This window comes from Arachis hypogaea, chromosome 5, assembly GCF_003086295.3.
Source record: "Arachis hypogaea cultivar Tifrunner chromosome 5, arahy.Tifrunner.gnm2.J5K5, whole genome shotgun sequence".
Taxonomy (NCBI): domain Eukaryota; kingdom Viridiplantae; phylum Streptophyta; class Magnoliopsida; order Fabales; family Fabaceae; genus Arachis; species Arachis hypogaea.
The window spans coordinates 108,869,814-108,890,523 of record NC_092040.1 but is presented as its reverse complement, the minus strand read 5'-3'; the positions used below and the strand labels follow the sequence as shown (position 1 = coordinate 108,890,523).

The 20,710-nt window shown below is 34.2% G+C and overlaps 1 protein-coding gene across 19 annotated transcripts; it reads left to right on the top strand.

Annotated features, from left to right (window-relative positions):
• Positions 1–19: 19 nt before the first annotated feature.
• On the top strand, positions 20–4,179 carry LOC112802641 (uncharacterized). Of its 19 annotated transcripts, none has more exons than XM_072237808.1 (13): positions 93–490; positions 619–735; positions 826–944; positions 1,057–1,125; positions 1,206–1,805; positions 1,923–2,004; positions 2,083–2,169; positions 2,340–2,426; positions 2,597–2,683; positions 2,794–2,871; positions 2,953–3,087; positions 3,192–3,274; positions 3,393–4,179. In XM_072237808.1, the coding sequence occupies exons 5-10, from the start codon at positions 1,426–1,428 to the stop codon at positions 2,806–2,808; spliced, it is 738 nt and encodes a 245-aa protein (XP_072093909.1). In that variant the 5' UTR covers positions 93–490; positions 619–735; positions 826–944; positions 1,057–1,125; positions 1,206–1,425; the 3' UTR covers positions 2,809–2,871; positions 2,953–3,087; positions 3,192–3,274; positions 3,393–4,179. The 19 variants fall into 19 exon arrangements, with proteins under 19 accessions (XP_072093893.1, XP_072093896.1, XP_072093892.1 ...); XM_072237807.1 differs by having other exon boundaries at positions 3,186–3,274; XM_072237806.1 differs by having other exon boundaries at positions 2,770–2,871; positions 3,186–3,274.
• Positions 4,180–20,710: the final 16,531 nt, after the last annotated feature.

Sequence of the window (20,710 nt, the reverse complement as noted above, 5' to 3'; positions counted from 1 at the left end):
AATGTCTGATTTGCCCTTTGTGGTGGAGAGCGAAGTAACCCGTGCCTATCCCGTTGGATTGAAACTATCTCTCTCTCTCTCTCTCTCTCAATGTTGCGTCATTGTTCAAAAAAGAATTCAAAAGCTTTTAATGTTAATTGCCGACCCTAAACCGTCTGAAATCACAACTAATCACCTTTGCTTCCTCCGGGTCGTGTAGACATTGATCGGAGTTTGGTTTGACTTTCCCGTTTTCGCATTGCTGTCAAGTTTTCTGTGATACTGTCCACGGGCCGTAAGAGAGTTTGTTGAAGGATCCCACGGGGCTGTGAAAGTATCTTTGTTGCTGTTGCCAACTGGTCGGTGAAGTGTCCACGGGATTTGCTGTGTGGGTGTCCACGGCCTGCGAGAAAACTTCGTTGATGGAATACACGGGCCGTGAATAAGGGGTCAAGCATCAACATTGTCCGTGCAAGAGCTTCTGCGACTGGAAGATTGTTGGTGGTTAATGGTATGTTTTTTTTTTTTTTTGTAGAAGTTTCAAGTTTTGGTGGATTGTTGTTTACACATGGCCCCAAAAAAACATATTCGGAGGAATGATGACGGAGGAGGTAAATGTTTTTTTTTTTTTCTCAACAGGCCGGATTATTGCTTCGACTTTTGGATTGATTTTACTAGAAGAATTTTTAAAGCAATTCATTTTTCAAGTCCAAAAAAAAAAAGCAATTCATTTTTCATTGTGTGGAATGCTGATAGGTAAAGTAGTTCTTTTTTGGGCGCTTCATGCAGAAGTAACAGTTAATCGTGTTTTTGAAAAGTGTTTTTTCGTTGCAAATTTTGCAACAGATTCTATGCTTGCAGGGGCAGAGTTTCGGGGCAACAAATGGTGGAGTTGAGTTCCAACTTCTATCTTTTTGGAACAAGCTGATGAGAGAACAGATACATGCTGATAAGTTGCTCTTACGGTGAGCATTCTTGAGTTCCTTTCACTCCATTAAAAGTCCATAATTGCCTTTACCAGTAAGTTGGCTGGATAAAACAAAGTGTCGATAAATGGTAGTTGTATGTTGATTGTAGGGATTCTTGTTTCCCATTGGTGAGGATGCTGAGTCTGTCTTCTTCGTCCCCTCGAAGTGAAAGAATCTGGTAGGATAAAAACTACTTCTGCCGTACATATTTATGGTGAATGAAGTATGTATTAAAGTGTGCGGTTATTTTTGTTTTAGCTGATCGGTCATTTTGCCGAGGATGAGCATCGCATCTTTGAGGAGAAGATAAGCAGGCTGATGCAGGAGGATGCTAAGTTTGGAGGCCCTGTTGTTAGTAGGAGATTCAATTGGCCAAGGAGGCCTGTTGTCCAGAACAAGGTGAGCGAAGATGGTAAGGAGGACGATGCACATATGAAGGATGTTGAGGTTATGAGGGGTAAGGGTCAGAAGAAAATCGATGTGGACCCCAAAAAGAGTGATAAGGAGACTGAAGATGATGACAATAACAATCATTCTGAGGACAGTGATAACGGTCCTAGGGAGGGTAAAATGGCTGCTCAGGACAGTGGAAAGAATGTTGCGTCTGACGATGACAGAAGCTCTGTATCTAGCTCAGAAGGTGATGATCTACCAGACGTTTCTATGGCTAATAAAAAAGTTGGTGATTCAAGTGATGATCAAGGATTGTCGCCCATTGCAACGGGAGCCGCCCGTGTCACAGGAGTTGGTTGTCTACAAGGCCCCGAATCGTTTTCTAGATGAGTTGAGAGAGAAGGTTTATCTATACTATGTTACCACAGATGATGGTTCGTCAGTCATGATGCTTGAACATTCTAAGTATGTTTATATTTCTTGCATTTTCATTAATCATGATTAAACCTATAGGAGATATGTTGGAAAACTTAATTCGGATGGGATCCCATTACTTAAAGAGTCTTTGCTTGCTTTTGTTAGGGTGATTGCGATTGGGTTTGACCACCACTTGGCTCGGACAGATACCACAAGTGCAAAACTTGGACTTTGGATAAGCAATCATGTATGTATTGTTTAAATAATTTGTTTTGTCTCGCTATTGCATGCCATCCCACTGTAACAGTGTCTTCTGCATTGTCAGCTTATGCATTTTGTCATTGAGTTTCTTAATGCCGAAGGTGCGGACGATCAATTGGAAGAATGTGTTTGCCTCAGCCCATACATGATGGTAATCGTTGCCCGAAACTGCATTGTTCTAATTATTTATTCATATCATTAATTTCGATATTTGACTTAAAAAATTTGGGTGTTTAGTTGTCTGATCTTAGACATTAAATAATTTGTTTTGTCTCGCTATTGCATGCCATCCCACTGTAACAGTGTCTTCTGCATTGTCAGCTTATGCATTTTGTCATTGAGTTTCTTAATGCCGAAGGTGCGGACGATCAATTGGAAGAATGTGTTTGCCTCAGCCCATACATGATGGTAATCGTTGCCCGAAACTGCATTGTTCTAATTATTTATTCATATCATTAATTTCGATATTTGACTTAAAAAATTTGGGTGTTTAGTTGTCTGATCTTAGACATTAAATAATTTGTTTTGTCTCGCTATTGCATGCCATCCCACTGTAACAGTGTCTTCTGCATTGTCAGCTTATGCATTTTGTCATTGAGTTTCTTAATGCCGAAGGTGCGGACGATCAATTGGAAGAATGTGTTTGCCTCAGCCCATACATGATGGTAATCGTTGCCCGAAACTGCATTGTTCTAATTATTTATTCATATCATTAATTTCGATATTTGACTTAAAAAATTTGGGTGTTTAGTTGTCTGATCTTAGACATTATTAGTCAGGGAAGTACTGACCGCTTCAGGGACTGAAAGACCATTCTTACTTCAGGCACATTCGGATAGCGAACAAAAATCTGGTAAAAGCACCAAAATTTCCGTCGTTTCATGCATTGTTACACTACTTTTGTATGGATCGTGTAATGAGTATTTGTTGGTAGATTATGGGACCCTTTTTGTGGAACGAGCATTGGTGGGCTTATGCACTTGATCGCAAGAATAAAATAGTCTACGTGCTTGACTCCATACGCCGAAGGTGCCTGACTTTTTAAAGGAAGCAACTAGACTCCCTGGTGGTGAGTACGATATTTGAACTTTGTCAACTACAACACTTGTTAGGTTAATCTCTATTTGTGTTACGATTGTGCTTGACGACGTGCTGTCGAGGAGGCAGGAACAGATCTCTTTGGTAGACCCTGGCCACGTTCCTATCGATTCTGGATTTCACTGCATTTATACCCCTGTACCAAGGCAACACAACAGGTGATCCAATACATTTTGTCGCACATGTTTTTTGTAGGTAGTTTGTATAATCTGACCATTTTTGGTGGTACAAAGAGGAGGCCTAGATGATGCTTACCCTTGTGTACTTATTATTCAGTGATGACTGCAGAGCTTTTGTGTACAAGTACCTTCAGCACTGGTCGCCTGAAACCTTATTGCTGGGTTACAACTAGGTTAGGACACCGTCGTTTTGTTGAGCTTCATCATTATTAGAACTGTTGTTGATGTCGAATTTTGGTGACGAACCTCAAACTCAACTACAACGTTGTGCTTTTTTAAGTTTTCATCTCCCATTTTTCCAAGAGCAAGTTCTGACTTTCCAAAAAGATCTCCTCCTATCCTACCGTCTGAGTGGGTTGAACACTAGCCAGGATGTACTCCTTGGGCATGTGGAGGAGTACTTTCATGTGGCCTATTCAAAAGGAATATTCATTTAAGTCCCCCTTAAAGTGCATGTCAACCAGTTGGGGATAGCCGCCTACATAAAGAATAGGGCGAGACAAAGTAACATCAGACGGAAGTTAGATCCCAACTCGCTGAGTTTGGTGTCTTCGACTAAGGAAAAACCCCCTCCCAGGAGGTATAAGCAAAGTTGTTTCATCTTGTGCTCTCTGCTATACTCGCAGTGTTATGATGATAGAGTCACCATGTATAGTAACATTGTCTTTTGAATATTTCATGAACTTCGATGCTAGTTACAGTGTATTTAGTCAACGTATATATCACGAACCCTTTTTGTTTGATCAGTGTCATCCATGACGAGGCACAAGAGATCTAGTCTGTTTGAATTGTGTTAGATTGAAATCGAACAAGTTGGAAAATATCCTGTAAAACTGGAACAATTCATTTAACATTTTGATAAATATACCGCTAGTTTGACTTCACACTTGAGGAATGTTTCCTTATGTGAAAATTTGTTGAATTTTTCATGAAGTCAAAATTCATGGGGTGGATGTTGAAAGCTTGTGTTGTGACCACTTGTCATCATCTCATCCAGAATGAGTCACACGGTATCTACTGTGGCTGATAGTTTCGATAATTACAAGGTTAGAGATAGTCGTGTAATCCTAGCTCAATTCTTGTAACCTGATGGCCAAGGATCTGTAACCCTAGTTTATCCTTTTAATACTGGACAAATTACTGATTCATGATGATTAAAGTTTTCTACTCCAAGCATAACTAACATAACTTATATCTTCTTCGAAGAACTTCCTTGAACAATTCAAATAATAAAGATTTATGCCTTGACCATGATTTGATAGAATTTTGTGATGTCATGTGTCCTAACTCACAATGACCATGCGTGGGTGAATTGTTGAGAATTGAGATATTGAAGACCCCGGAGAATGTCTAGCATAATTAACAATTTATGTAATATGTGCACCATAATTACATAACAAATGCAGAATTACTATAACAAATTAGTTTCTCGAGGAAATTGGACTAGAATTATTCATGAAATGAAATTCTGTATTTGGTTAGAGAATTTCATCCACGATGCCAGAAGATAAGACAACTTCACGATCATGCACCCAGCAGTGAAGTTTGGAGTCTCGAGAGATTCAAGGGATTCCAGTGCAAGGAAGCTGGGTTATAAGAATGGTGGGACAGTTATAAGATCGTGAATAAAAAGTTGCAGGAATTGGATTACTATTACAGTACATTCTGTAACCTTCTCCAACTCATCATCTCCAACAATTAAAGTTACATTAGACCTCCCGGGGTCCCTCGTGGATGATTGTCGGTGCTAAAAATCCTGTAGTAGTATCATCCATGTGTGGATTCTGGGTTCGTTAGGAATTCAAGCTTAAAAGTCAAAAGATAACTCGGTTATACAAAGTGCACTCGGGTTACAGGGAACCAACTGTAGAGTTTTCTAACTATTTGGTGTCATCTATGGTGAGCCACAAATGATCTGGTGTGATTGAATTGTTGGAAATTGTGAGATTGAAGAATTTTGAGAATGTAATGTAACATTGGCATAGTTCTTGTTACCCTCCGACCAAGCTCCTGTAACACTGGTATAATTCATGTAACCAGATTTCGTTGTGAGAATTCCTTAAATTTTTCGTTAAATTGAAAGTTCGAGCTAGGATAGTGATTTCATGGAGTATTGTGACTATTTAGTGTGATCCATGATGAGCCATAAGTAATTTATGGGGTAAGTACGATTTTGGTCCCTAACGTTTTGTGCCAGAATCGAAATCGTCCCTCTTGTAATTTTCGTATTAAAATCGTCCTTAACCTTTTTAATTGTATTAAAATCGTCTTTTTCAAAAAAAAATTTGTTTTATTCCTAAACTACCCCTATTCCTATTTTAATAATAAAAATTATAAAATAAAAAAAGGAAAACGCGTGTTTTGGGGGAGAGGGAAGAAAACGCGTTTATACAAGGGGGAGGGGAGGGGAGGGGAGGGGAGGGGAGGGGAAGGGAAGAGGGGGAGGGGGACGGCGCCGGGGAGCCTCCGTCGTCGCCGCCGCCTCCTCCAAAACTCTGATGATGATGACGATGAAGGGAGAAGGGAAGCCGCCGTCTCGCTGCCGCAGCCTCGCCGTCCCGCCGCTGCCTCTCCGCCCTGCCGCTGCCTCTCCGCCGTTCATGCATGCTCCTCTGTTGATTTGGTTTTGTACTTGAATTTGTTAATTTGTACCTTGAGTTTCTGTTTCTCTGTTTCTGTTTCTGTTTCTGTTTGGGGGTGGGGGGAAGGGGAGGCGGGAAGGGGAGAGGGAAAGGGGGGGTGACCGCGGGGAGGGGGTGCTGGGAAGGGAAGACGAGGATGGAGGTGACGCGGGGTGGGGGTGGGGGTGCCGGGAAGGGGAAGGGAAAACGGGGAGGGGGTGGGGGTGGGGGTGCTGGGAAGGGGAGACGGAAAGGGGGGGGGGGGTGACGCGGGGAGGGGGTGCTGGGAAGGGAAGACGGGGATGGGGGTCACGTGGGGTGGGGGTGGGGGTGCTGGGAAGGGGAAGGGAAACGGGGAGGGGAGGCAGGGAGGGGGAGGGGGACGGCGGCAGTGGTGCTGGTGGCGTTGGCGTTGGCGTTGAAGGAAGTAATTATGTTGGTAGTTGTGAGGGTAATTTTGTCAAAAAATAAAATAAAAAAGACGATTTTAATGCGAATAAAAACGTTAAAGACGATTTTAATACAAAAAGTACAAGAGGGACGATTTCGATTCTGGCACAAAACGTTAGGGACCAAAATCGTACTTACCCCTGGTTGTATGATTGAAAATTGCGAGATTGAAGATTCTGGAAAATGTCTTGTAACATTAGCATAATTTCTGTATCCTTTTAGTCAAGATTCTGTAACTTTAACATAATTTTTGTTACCAGATTCGCCCAAATTCGCTTGTTAGGAACTTCCTTGATTTATCATGAATTCTTGTAAGGAAGTTTCTCCATTTTCTCATAAACTCAAAATTTATTATCGGATGGTGATAAATTTTGTAGCTACTTATTAGTGTCATCTATGACATCTCACAAGGTATCTAGTGTGGTTAGATTATTTGAAATTGTGAAATTCAAGAGCCTGAAGCATATCTTGTAATACTAGCACAATTCACATAACCAGCAAATGAAAATATCATACCTTCGACATGATTCCTGTGAGCATGTTTTTGTGAAATTTTTTTTTGAATTTCTCATAAACTCAAAATCCATGCTTCGATCATGATTTCATGGAGTTTCATGACTATTTGGTTTTATCCATGATGAGTCACATGGAATATAGTATGGTTAGATTGTTAAAAATTGTGAGATTAAAGAGTGTGGAAAATGTCCTGTAATACTAGTACAATAATTGTAACGTTGTGTTCACGATCTTGTAATTCTAGCATAATTCCTATAATCGGATCTTCTTGTGAGAAAATTTGCTAAATTTTTCATGAAATAAAAATTCATGTGTGGATAGTGATTTCATGCAATCCTCTGACCATTTAGTGTTATCTGTGATGAACCAAAAGGAATCCAATGTGATTAGATTGTTTGAAATTGTGAGATTTAAGGCATTGGAGAATGTCCTATAATATTGTTACAATTATCGTAACTTGATGATCATGATTCTGTAACTCTAGCATAATTCCAATAACCGACTTCTCTTTTCAGAAAATGTATTGAATTTTTTGTGAAATAAAAATTCATGTGTGGATGGTGATTTCATGAATTTTTTCACACCATTTAGTGTTATCCATGATGAGCCAAAAGAGTTTTAGTGTGGTCAAATAGATGGAAATTGTGAGGTTGAAGACACTGGAGAATGTCTTGTAATACTAGCACAATTTGTATAACTTGCTGATCACGGCTTAAAACTCTGGCATACTTTCTATAAGATTTTCCTTGTGAGAAAATTTCTTGAGATTTGGTTTAATTATTCTATTGGTCCTTATAATTTTGCGAAATTTTTAATTAGTTCCTTATATTTTTTTTCTTTTAATTGAGTCCTTGTACCAATTTTTTTAATTGGGTTCCTACACTTTTTTTCTTTTATTTGGGTTTCTACATCAATTTTTTTTAATTGGGTCCTTATACAATTAAACCAATTACTGTCAAGAGGGACCTAATTGAAAAAAAATTGGTGCAGTGGCTTAATTAAAAAAAAAACGTATAAAGACCTAATTAAAAATTTTACAAAACTATAAAAATCAACAGAACAATTAAACCTTGAGATTTTTATCAATTAAAAATCCATGCTTGGATATCGATTTCTTAAAGTGATGTGACCATTTGATATTATCCATAACATGTCATAAGGGATATAGTGTGGTTGGATTGTTGAAAATTGTAAGATTGAAGAGTTTTGAAAATATAGTGTAATTATGGCATAATCCTTGTAATCTATAGATGAAGATCCTGTAAGTCTAGTTTAATTGCTGCAATTAGAATTCCTTTGTAAGGGAATTTCTTAAAATCATCACCAGTCATCACTATTTTCTTATCTCAATCCACTTTCAATCATCAAATCTCAATATTTTAAGAATATAATGTCTGGCATACTCTTCTTCAATATCCATCAAACTCATCATAACCATCATCAATTTTTAATACCACAAGTTACTATCCATTCACAATTTCTTAAGCCATTGCAAATAAAACATTTTGCTAGTTCACCCACAACTTCAGAAACCTAACCCGCCGTCTTCTAAACTCATATAGAAAATTACCAATTTAGCTCACTAACCCATCTTTATTAGTTTTAAGATCTAATTACTAGTTAGCAATCTTAAACAGTAGATAAAAAAGTTTAGAAAACTAGAGAACCCTTTAAAAGTGAAAAAAAAAACCATTTTTCAGCAAAACATGGTGGTGTATGCGTACGCATGTATTATGTATGCGTACGCATACATACATTTTGGCACATTTCGCGTACGCATAGGTGCCAAACAGAATGGCATGTATGCGTATGAGGGGTATGCGTATGCATGCACTCCCAGACTTAAAATTTTGCAAAGTTGCATAAATCAGTTTTAAATCCCAAACTTTAAACATTCATAACTTCCTCTACAAAAATCCACTTTCATCAAACTTTATATCAATTTAAAAATCTTTGAATGAATTTTAATTTAAGATAAATTTCAACTAATTTTGAAAATTGAGGCTCAAGTTATGATCCTTAAAAAAGTTCACCAAAAATCAAGTTTTACACAAAAACATCAAAGTTCCCAAATTTTCAAATTCCATAACCAAAACAAACCAAAATATATCCAAACATCATAAAACACTACCACACACTGCACCTTACCGTTTTATTGTACTTCCATCACACCTAATTTACTCAACCTTCCCACCATAAATCAACACAAATCCATAATTCCCAACTTAAGATCTCAATCATCAATACTTTGTACAATTCACTCATCATAAACATCATTCATCACCTCCAATCATAAATCCTCATAATTATCATTATTCAATCTCAATATCTATAATCAACACCATGAACATAAATATCACCAATACTCATCATTTTATTATCATAACTCATATATCACACATTCCAACACTCCATATTATACTTCTCATCATCAAACATAAATTCACATATAAGTAATCATACACAACCCTCGTTCAATCCTATCTTAGAGTCAACTAGTCTAAGTGTCCATAAATATTACATATTACATACAGAAAACCAAAATCATACCTTGGCCAATTTTCAAAATGCACCAAACACCAAAACGAAGCCACCAATCTCGATTCAAAGCTTTAAACCAACTCCAACAAACACCAAAACTCAATCTAACATCACATAACATATAAACATCAAACCTAGGGTTTACAAAAATAATTAAACACAAGAGTTTAGTGAGACCTAACCTTACCCAAAGAGATTAGGGGTAAAATCCAACAATATTTCAATGATAGATCACCCCTAAACAAATAAAACCACAAAATCTACTCAAGAACTAGAACTAAAAATGCAGAACTGTTTGGAATGGAAATTGGAGCATAGATTTCGAAAATCTTGCCACTTTGTTTAAATAGAAATGAAGAGCTCGGCGAGAGTTTCGTGTGACTGCAAACGGCTCGTCAATCGAAATTCTGTAACCCAAGTTATGGTCACCAGAAGGTGGATGTGAATAGTGACCAAACGCTTTTGCTCTCTTCTCTCTCAAGTTGCGCCTCCTTCTTTGTTTTAGGGAAAAAATGAGTTGAAAACTCATTTTATATATATATATATATATATATTGAGCCTTGGACCTGGTTTGGGTCCGATTCAATCCGTTAGCGTTTTAGGTCCGTTTGGCCTACTTTAGATCAAAAACCTTTAAGATTAGTGTCTGGTTTTTAATTTTAAATTATTTTTGTTCTTTCAAAATAATAATTCAATTTTCAAAATTTTATTTTCCAAAATACGTGATACTGGATAGACTACAGCCGGTACTGCCGACTTAAGCGCCAATACGCATTTTTACAAAACTTTTCGAAAAAGATACATTTTTCAATTTCAGAAAAATTCATTGAAATCAAATTTCACATTTTATTTTCAATTTAAAACTTCTAAATTTTGAATTTACTCCGAGCACTTAAGATTTATTATTTTATTTGTTTAAACCGCTGCAAAATGCGTATTACCACATATTGCAATGTTTTCTTTAGTAATAACCCTCTGAGTATAATCTAGTTAAGTAAAACACTACTATCTTAAGTTACATATGTTTAAATCATTGTTACTTAAACTCGTAACACTTTTTCTACATTCGTTTTACGTAAAAAAAAATTCACAAGTTAAATAAACTATATATGTTAACTCATGTGAACAAATTTACCAATAAGATTTTCTTGTTTACTTTATTGGCATTTAAATTTGCATTCAAACATGGATGTAGAAGAAGAAAATAAAATCATACTCTGAACTAATTAAAAATCAAACAATTTCTAAAAATAATAATTATAAATATTTTTTATAAAATATTAAAAATAATAATTAAAAATATTTTGCTACAAATTATTAAAAATTTAAAACTTTATAATTTTACAAAAAATATAATTTTAAATTTTAATTTTTTTATTTTAATGATTTGTTGAGCATTTATTAAAATAAAAAATTTAAATTTTTTTAATAACAATCTTAATTTGTATTCTTAGATATAAGAATTCATAATAACTAAATTCAAAATTAATTAATATTTTATCAAAATTAAATACTAAATAGAATAAAAATATTTTTATATAAAAACCAATCAATCATCTGCATATTATCATGGTTAATAGGTTCAATAATGCTAACTGACCAACAAAATATAATGTTTTTGACAAATATTTCACTAATTTTAAATATTAAAGACTAAATTCTAAATATTAATAAATATTTTTAAAAAATATTTGCTTTTTAATAATTTATAAAAAATATTTATAATTATTATTTTTTTATTTATGGTTGAATGTACTCTTTATTGAATTCATTATGGATATTATTAAATGTACTCTTTATTGTACTCTTTATATACGCTTGTATCACATATAAATAGATGTAAATTAATTCGATCTATAATGGTCCAAAATTAATTCGAAGCAGACCCATTCGAATTACTAGGGAGGTCCTAGTGTGCATAATTCAAATCACCTTGATTCGAACTACCCTAAGACTACATGCAAACATAATTCAAATTGGACAAATTCAAATTACAAGCATTACTACTAATTCGAATTAGTGTTGGTTTATCTAATTCGAATGAGACTGATTCGAATTATATAAGAATGTGCTTTTGGAATTTGGTCCTCCATTTGATTTAATTGTGCATTTTACTTAATATATAAGGTGTCTATAATAACTATGATCAGATAAAAAATATATAACAAAAAATTGTGTGGCAATCAAATGTGTTCATATGATATATATAATTATTAGCGCTATATACATCGAAGAGAGATTTGACTTAGTGGTAACATAACATTGTTAAGGGGGAAATCCTTTCCAGCATAGTTTTCATCTTTTTCTATGAGTAACTAATTCTTTTTTGTTAAGGGTTAAAGAGCTTTGTTTACTTTTATATATATTATTATTCTAAGTATTTTATTTTATTTTAAAGTATGCATTAATCTATTTTTAAGATTGAGTTTTCGTTCTTCATTTTTTAAAGGTTAGAAGTATTGAAATTTATTCTAGTTCTGTTTTGGATTTTGTTATTACTTTAAAAATTTTAATATCAGAATTAGCTTGAACATTCTTTCTCATGACTTTTTAACTTAACTAAAAATAGTATTTTAAAGAACATGCGACTTTTTCATTCTCATAATTCTCAACTGTTTTGGACTAATTTTGAATATATGACATATAATTTGAACTAGAACTACTTTTTTATTATTATTTGAATTTAAATTAGAATTGTGCTAAACCTCTTTTCTTAATTAGTTGACCAAGGAATTGGCAATTAGTTAATTAAAGAGAAATTGAATTAATAAGAAATTGAAATTCAATTATATATAATTTTTTTATGGAAAGATCTTTGCATGCATTAAAATAGATAATCACACGTATTAACATTCCCAACCACTGCTTTCTCTCAATCAAGTACATGTTAATTTCTACCTTCACAATCATTCAATTATTCAAGATTTATTCAAATCCCAAAATCATTAAAAGTTCCTATTGCAGTGTCTCTTCCGAGTTTTCTTAAGGAAGAGCTAATAAAAGATGACTTTGCCTATGACACTTCCGAATTTCAAATACAAGAAACTTCTGTTAACGAGTAAGTTGCACATAAAATTTTTTCTATTAGATTTAATGGTATCGGATAATAATTTAGGGTCATTATTGAACTATTTTTTGTTTAATGCAGCAACCCTCCAGAACCGCAACAGCAACCGTGCCAAGAAGCTCTGGCGGCAGATCAATCAGAAGAACAAGCACTCATTGATAGGTAAGTTTTACTGCTTATTCAGATCTGGGTAAATTTCAGTTCATTACATGCTCTATTTGTGGTTCATCAGAATCCAGAAATCAATTACTTTTTGTTTGTTACAGTTGTCTTTCAAAACTCAAAAAGCAGGTGGGCGAGGAATCTTCCTCGAGGAAGGCGGAGCCAGAACCTCCGTTGAATGTGTAATATTTAATTAATATCATTTTTGTTAAATTTCGTATTATATGGTATTGCTTTTTCCTTATTGCTTGAAACTTTCCTCTGTCGTCTTGCAGTGCTGCTCGTCTTAGACAATGGGAAGATGATGTACTTTCCTTCAGCCATGGGATAAGTCCTCCAGCATCTCAACCAAGTCCCCCCTCTTAAATGACAGTGACTCAACCGAGTCAGCCCTCTCAGCCAACAGTATCACAGCTTGAAATCCTAGCAGAGGCGGTGGTAGATGCTGGGGTAACGGCTTCATTGAAATTTGCTGAAGCAACAAGTGCCGAGCCGAGCTTTACAGCCGCTGAAGTTTACAAAACTCCGGAGAAAGAGAAAGAAATCACGGAGGAGTTGAAGGGAAAGTGTTATCATTGGATGACACATGTGAAAGAAATCAAAGATAGTACCAACAAATATGACCCCATATTCGTCTTAAAGTATCAAGCGAATTTTGAGGCAGTTAGACATCATTTCATGTCTCTAATGCCCGAACAACATGTGAAAAGTACGGTAAATCTTTTTCTATTGCATTAACATTAATGATTTTTCTAAAGATTCATATTCTGCTAATCTTATAAATTTTCTTCCTGTAGGTGGTCAATGCACATTGCATGATTTTCAACGACATAAAATATCTCCGGTTTAAGAAAGATATATACTGTGTTCCAATGGATATTGTGGTAAGCCAAATTTTTTATTCCCTGCTGATTGAATGTTTATTACATTTTATTCAGCACATGAATTGCGTTCAGTTCAACGAAGTTGGTCAAGTTGATTCATTTGATTGTCAAGTATTCAGTTGAGTCCTTTTGCATGCAAAAATATTTTTCTTGATGATTGAATGTTTATCACGTTTTATTCAAAACATGAATGGAGTTCTGTTCAGTGGAGTTGGTCAAGTTGATTCATTTGATTGTCAAGTGCTCAGTTGAGTCCTTTTGCATGCAGTAATATTTTTTCTTGATGATTGAATGTGTATCATATTTTATTCAGCACATGAATGGTGTTCGGTTCATTGGAATCGGTCATTTTGATTTACTTGATTGTTCAGTTGAGTTCTTTTGCATGCAGAGAAGTTTTTCTTGATGATTAAATAATTTGGTTTATTTGTAATTTAACTGAGATTCATTTTGCAAATGTTTATGTTGGGAACCCATAGCGAGAATTACATTGATCCAAAGACCAACAAGGCTTACCAGATGGATGTCATCAATATGCACACTACTGCCAGTTTTTTGACAAAAGAAAACTCGCATCGCATCCATTTATAAGTTGTGATTTCTAAAACTTCTTTGATAATTCTCTCGTTTGCTATCGTTTGGACTGAGATATTCTATCATTTTTCCAAATTTCAGCTATTTGTGCTGATTTGCAGTGGAGAGCACTGGTGGTTCTGGATTGCCGATGTCCAGAGAAAGGAATTCTATGTGCTTGACCCTGTGAACAAGAAGAAAGATGAAATACCTGATTTGAGAATTAAACTGAACAAATTTATTGTAAGTTATTTAAATATTTCCCTCGTTGATTCAATTTTTATGACGTTTTATTCAAGTCATGATTTGTGTTCAGTTCAGTGGAGTTGTTGATTTTGATTCACCTAATTTTAGTTCACTTTTTTTATCAGTTTCAGGGATTAATAGTCTCCCAGTTGAGGGTTTACACTGGGGCAAAACCCTTAATAGAGGACAAAGAGGGAGAAGAAGCAGAGTATATAAGGCTGAATAGTCAACATACAAGGTAAAAATCTTTCTCTGTTATAGTGCTATTTTTAATGTATTTTATTTTGTATACTATTAACCGTATTTTACTTAATTCTTGCTTAGCTATGATTGTGCGATATACGTCATGAAATGGCTTGAAATAATCGATCATCGAAAGATCAAAAGTGAGAAGAGTATTAATATAAATCTTGGACACAAGTAAGTTGTTTCTAAATTCATAAAATTCTTTCATTTCTTATTTAAGTTAGGTTCATTTTTTATGTAACTAATTCTTTTCAATTGAAATGTAGCAAGAGATTGATGCCTTTAGGCTTGAATATGGTCTAAATATTCTATTGCACAAACTGAACAAAATCAGAGACTAAGTGATTCAGGTATCTGAGTAATAAGACTCCCGAAGTCATCTGCTGCCCTCTTCAGCCCTTATTGTAAATTCACGTCTAGGGATACATATTGTAAATAGGATATACTTTGTTTGACTGATTGTAATTAACACTATTTTGTTTAAAAAAGTAAACACTGCTTCTTTCAATGTATATATGTGAATATTAATATAAATTTTAATGTATATATCTAATGTTAATGTTAAAGTATATATCTAATGTTAATATTTATATCTGATTCAAGATGCATTAGTCCTTGTCCTGTCGGTCTGAGATGTTAATGTATATATCTGTTGGAACTGTCTGGCTGCTGTTTTGTTCTAGGTTGACAGTGAATGAAATCAGGATGTTTATCAAACATTAAGAGCCCCAAATAAACAAATGAATCAAAATTAATACATAGGGTGAACCAAAAAAGTGCATACATCAATATAGCAGAGAGATAATTTGAAATAAAATGTATATATCAGTATTCAGTTTCAGAAACACCTGAACTCTCTGACATAGCACAATAAATTGACTATTCAATAAACAAAAAGTGACTATTGAATAAAGAATTTCACAAAAGCTAATATCGAAAACAAAAAAAAAGTGACTATTCAATAAAGACTAACAACAGTCAGAAATTAACTCTCCTATAACTTCAGTGAATCGAAATTTTCTCATAGATGAAAGAAAAATTATGTCAATAAAAACTGAAACTCCTATAATCCTCTCCGGGATAATTCATATCTGGTGCATTGTAAAAGCTGGAGCTTGACTGAATCATTGATCTGCCGTCTAAAAGGTTCAACTGCAAAAAAGAGAAAATAAATCATATATTAGCAAAATGCACAAATGAATGTTTGCTTAAGCCTAATCTCAATATTACCTCGCTTGGAGATGGATTTTTCTTTTTCTTCATGGAATTTGAGATCTTTTTTCCAGGTTTGATCCCAATTTGTTCTTGGGCCAACCTCTTGTTCTAACACGTGGCGGGCTTTGAAGGTCGTTCACATCGCTCAACGTCGCTTCTTCGTGGGATAACAAACTTTTTTCTTTGCTTCTCTTTTGATATTCTTGCATCTCGGCCATCACATTATCAAACGCCCGGTGTAGAATTTTGGTCAGCTCCTCGGACTCTGACGCAAATTCGCATATATTGTGCGACCGAAACACCAAATCATCGAATCTCTTGCTTCTCGGCTCCAGTAGTGGCTTGTCTTGGCTGCTCCTGATGTGTGTGTGCCTCCTCTTTATGTTCTTGCTCTAGTATGTATTTCGGTGCCACGTATCTACTTGTTCAAAGCTTAGGACGCTCAGAGAATGGCGGCACAGTATGCCCCTTGACTCGAACAGCAAGCACTGGCACTTTACCTCTCGTGATGCTGTGTCGTAGGTGACAAAAAACTTGTTGAATGTGGAGTTGGAAACCTGCTCTATTACTTCGTATGTTGTGAAACCTAGGGTGGAATTCTTTGATCTTGTGATGCAGTTCACCTTTCCTCTGAATTGTCCTTGAACTTCTTGTCGGTATACATGTGCTAAAACTGTGCCTCTATTGATGATTTTGTTGCGCACGGTATCACGGTGTGAAAATCTGCATCGTCGAATTCTCTTTCTTTGCTCTCTGCTTGCTAGGCAATTGTCGTATTGTTTCACGAATTGACTCAAGGAGCTGTTATGTGTGCTGAACTTGTTGAAAAATGCGTGCATGATCTTGCTTCTTTGTGTACTTCTCATCCTAGCCCAAAAGTGGTGATCCAGGTAAACTGGAATCCATATATGCCGATCCTTGTACAGCTCTGCAGAATGAACTGAACAAATGAGCTATGTTAAACCAAAATCTGTGCATGTTTTGACCTAAGAAGTAATGGCATGAAAATAATTCGAATTAAAACCTCGGTTACCTAAGAGCCACTTGTTGCCTCCGAGGCCATACTTTATGAGGAAATCGTTCTATTTTTTGTCGAATGCGTCTTTTGTGAACGAGTCCCAAACGACGTGGCTCAACTCTTGTTCGATTTTTTCGTGTCGCTTGTAGCCGTTTAGTTTGTTTGGAATCTTCCTCATGATGTGCCAGATGTACCACCGATGTGTTTTTGTTGGCATGCACATCTCGATGGCCCTTTGCATCGATGCGCATTGGTCGGTGAGAATGCCTTTTGGTGCCTTCCCTCCCATGCAATAGAGCCAACACTCGAATAGCCATTTGAATGATTGGATGTCCTCGTTTTTCATCAGGGCACATCCGAGAAGTGTCGACTGACCATGGTGATTCACGCCAACAAAAGAACTAAAAACCATATTGTACTTGCATAATGGACACTCTCACAATGTGATGAACCAAAATGTGTGGATTTAGTGAATGTAAAGACTTACTTTGGGTGAACCAAATACCTGTTTGTGTTATAGGTGGTGTCAAATGAAACTACATCTCCGAAATATTCGCATGTAGCCATGCTTCTTGCATAGGCCTGGAATGCATTTTTGATGGAGTGATCACCTTCGAGGTTGAGCTCGAAAAATAAATTTTGGTTCTTCTCTTTCATTCTTAGTAGGTACTTCCCGAATTCTTCAGCATCGTCTTGTTTAGAAACATTATGTATTTCCCTTGTGATGTAATTTCTCACGTCTTTTTCTATAAAACTTAGTTTCCTGTGATTGTCGACTACTGCTACGAATGATTGGTAAGTTTTTTTTGGTATGATTCTGGCTTCCTCGTTGGTTTCGATGGTGCGACGCAAGAACATGCTTAGCTCCCTGTGTTGTTTGAGTATCTCTTCCCGGTCTGAACAGCAGGGGTATGAGTGATTCAGAATGACTTTGGAAATTATCCAAAGACCGACATCCTTCAATATGTGTACGTAGATCCTGGCTAGACAGTTTATGCCGGCTGGGGGATTTGTCTTTAGAGTAAGAGATATCTTGGATTTCCACCTCCCCTCTCTGCTGCATACGATTAGTTGATTCTTAATCTCGTCTCCCTTCTGAATCGTGTTCCTTATTTTGGTAGAAAAACTGGAAAGTTTGAAATAATTTTTGTAGAACTTTCTGCCTTCTTGTAGTGTCTTGAAAATCATTCCGACCTTTGCGACAAATCGTTCATCCACAACACACCTAGTCTTTAGAATAAACTGAACATGTTATTATGGTGAAACAATTGTATAGAACTAAATGAATGGAATATTATCCATTATATAAATTCATATTCAAACAACTTTCTGCATAATGAACCGAACACGTTATTATGGTGAAACAATTGTATAGTACTAAATGAATGGAACATTATCTATTATATAAAATCAAATTTAAACAGCTTTCTACATAATGAACCGAACACATGCTCATGGTGAAATAATTGTAGACTACTAAATGAACGGAACATTATCCATTATATAAAATCAAATTCAAACAGTTTTCTGTAAAATAAACCGAATACATTATTATGGTGAAACACTTGTATAGTACTGAATGAACGAAATATTATCCATGATATAAAACCAAATTTAAAACACATGTGTCTACAATTTAGAGATTATCAATTCAATTCAATTCAAAACACATGCATACCTTCAATTCAATTCAATTCAAAAAATAATCTAAACTTTGTCCTCTTGATTCGTTTTAGAAGAATAATCCAAAATGCTCTCATTCAACTGATTTGAAGTTGAATCATTCATTATTTTGATGGAATATTGAAATATAAAAACGAAGAAGATAAATTCACAAAATCGAAGAAGAAAACAAAGAAGAATAGGAAGAAGAAAGACGAGCAGCAGAGAAGAACAACGAGCAGAAGAGAAGAAAAAAGAAGAAGAACAATGAGCAGTAGAGATTGCAGATCCGAAAATTACAATGCAAATCGTTGACGTTGAAGAAGAGAAGAAGAAGAATGCTTACGTTAAAGAAAAGGTTTACGTAAATCTGTTACGTTGATAGGAGGGAGAAGGGGGTGCGCATGTATTTCACGTGACTTGGGGGGAAGGGGGAGGCGCGTTAACAAAAAAATGCTTGGATGATATGATTAGATTTTTTATATGAATGTGGAGCATTATTGGAATAATTAAGCCTTTTTTTTTTAAGAACAACACGTTATGAAACAAATTTTTTCTTTGTTTTAATAAAAGTACTAAAAAATGTTTTCAAATAGCCTTATAATTTTATAAAAGTACCATTTTTATTAAAAAATCAACGCACTATTTTTAGTAATTATCCAAATCAGTTTTGAGAGTTTTAAAATTGGATATTTTAATCTCTCATATTTTAATATACAAAATAGATCCTAACGTTTATTTCTATTAGACAATATAATTTTTTCCGTTAATCACTAACGGTAACTACTGACATGGAATGTTAACTCACACATATAAACAAATCAATTCTTATGATAAAATACAAAATAATTTCTAAAAATTTTAAAAAATCTCAAAATAGTTCCTAACAATTTTTTAAAATTTTAAATAGTCCTTTCGAATTATGTATATATAATTATTTTTAAATTAATAAATTTTAATTTTTAACATTTCGGCTTATTTATCTCAAATTTAATTATTTATATACAAAAAATGTTTATGTATTTTCAAAATAAATTATAAATTAATTTTAGAAAGGCACTACTTCAAAAAAGGATAATTTAAAATAAATGAATTCATATTTATTTTTGATCATGTAAGATATTAATTTAATTTAATTTAATTTATAGGTATCATATTCTATGATCATTTTTTTAATGATGAATAAGAGAATGAGTTAGTGTGTTTGAAGAGATAGGAGAATTTTTATTTAACATAAACATAATTTTTTTTCACATAAACATTTGAAATTATTTGTGCAAATATTTATGGAGACAACACTTTAGAACTTACATGTAATGCGAACTAAGTCATCTATAAAGACAAATTTATAAATTTTGGTCAACCATAAGGTAATGTAAATAATTTACAAAATATAAAATTTTATTATGAAGCTCCTAATACTATGCAACACTTGAAGAAAAAATGTCTTGGTAAATTTAAATATTCTATTCATGTTGATTAGAAAGTTTTGGAATTCAATGTTTGTAATGCTGCACAAAATAAGCTTGCAAGTAAAACTGTTTGTAGTAACATAGTTAGTAATTATGCCAAAAAAAATAAATTTTTTATTTAGGAATATTTTTTTAAGTTTATTTACTATTAATATCTTAAAAATTTAGATATATAAATATTGTCATTCATAATTTAATAATCTCTTAAATTTAGTTATTATTATTATAGTTTTTACTTTGTACATTACCTCGATGCAGGTACTCGATGCAGGTATTGTAGATTAATGATTAAATAATATTACTTTTTATGATATTTTAGTATTAATAAAATTATCTTTTAATATATATTTTTTTTATTTTTTGTATTATTTTTTTATTATATATTTTTTAACAATATTTTATTATTCTAATTAACAAAAATATTATATGATGTTGATTTAAAAAAAAGATTAAAAATATTAGAAGGAAATATTTTAAAATTTTTAAAATTTTTAAGAATTGTTTTAAGGTTTTTTTTATTTTTTTTAGAGATTATTTTATACTTACTCCGAAAACTAATTTGTCCAGTTCAATATGTGAACACTTAACAATTTATGTACGAATTAATGTTTCACCTCAACAGTCACTTCTAATAGCTAACGGATGGAACTATTTTACATATTTTGAAACTTGAAAAAGTATCCTATTTTAAAAATCATGACCGATTTGGGTTTTTTTTTTTTCACTTTTTTGTTGCTGAAAA

Bases quoted from the DNA above. Each gene is read 5' to 3' on its own strand.
- LOC112802641 (XM_072237792.1), top strand. From the start codon at position 1,426: ATGTGGACCCCAAAAAGAGTGATAAGGAGACTGAAGATGATGACAATA. The intron at 2,005-2,082 runs GTATGTATTGTT...CTGCATTGTCAG, and splicing joins GACTTTGGATAAGCAATCAT to CTTATGCATTTTGTCATTGA. The intron at 2,170-2,321 runs GTAATCGTTGCC...CCACTGTAACAG, and splicing joins GCCTCAGCCCATACATGATG to TGTCTTCTGCATTGTCAGCT.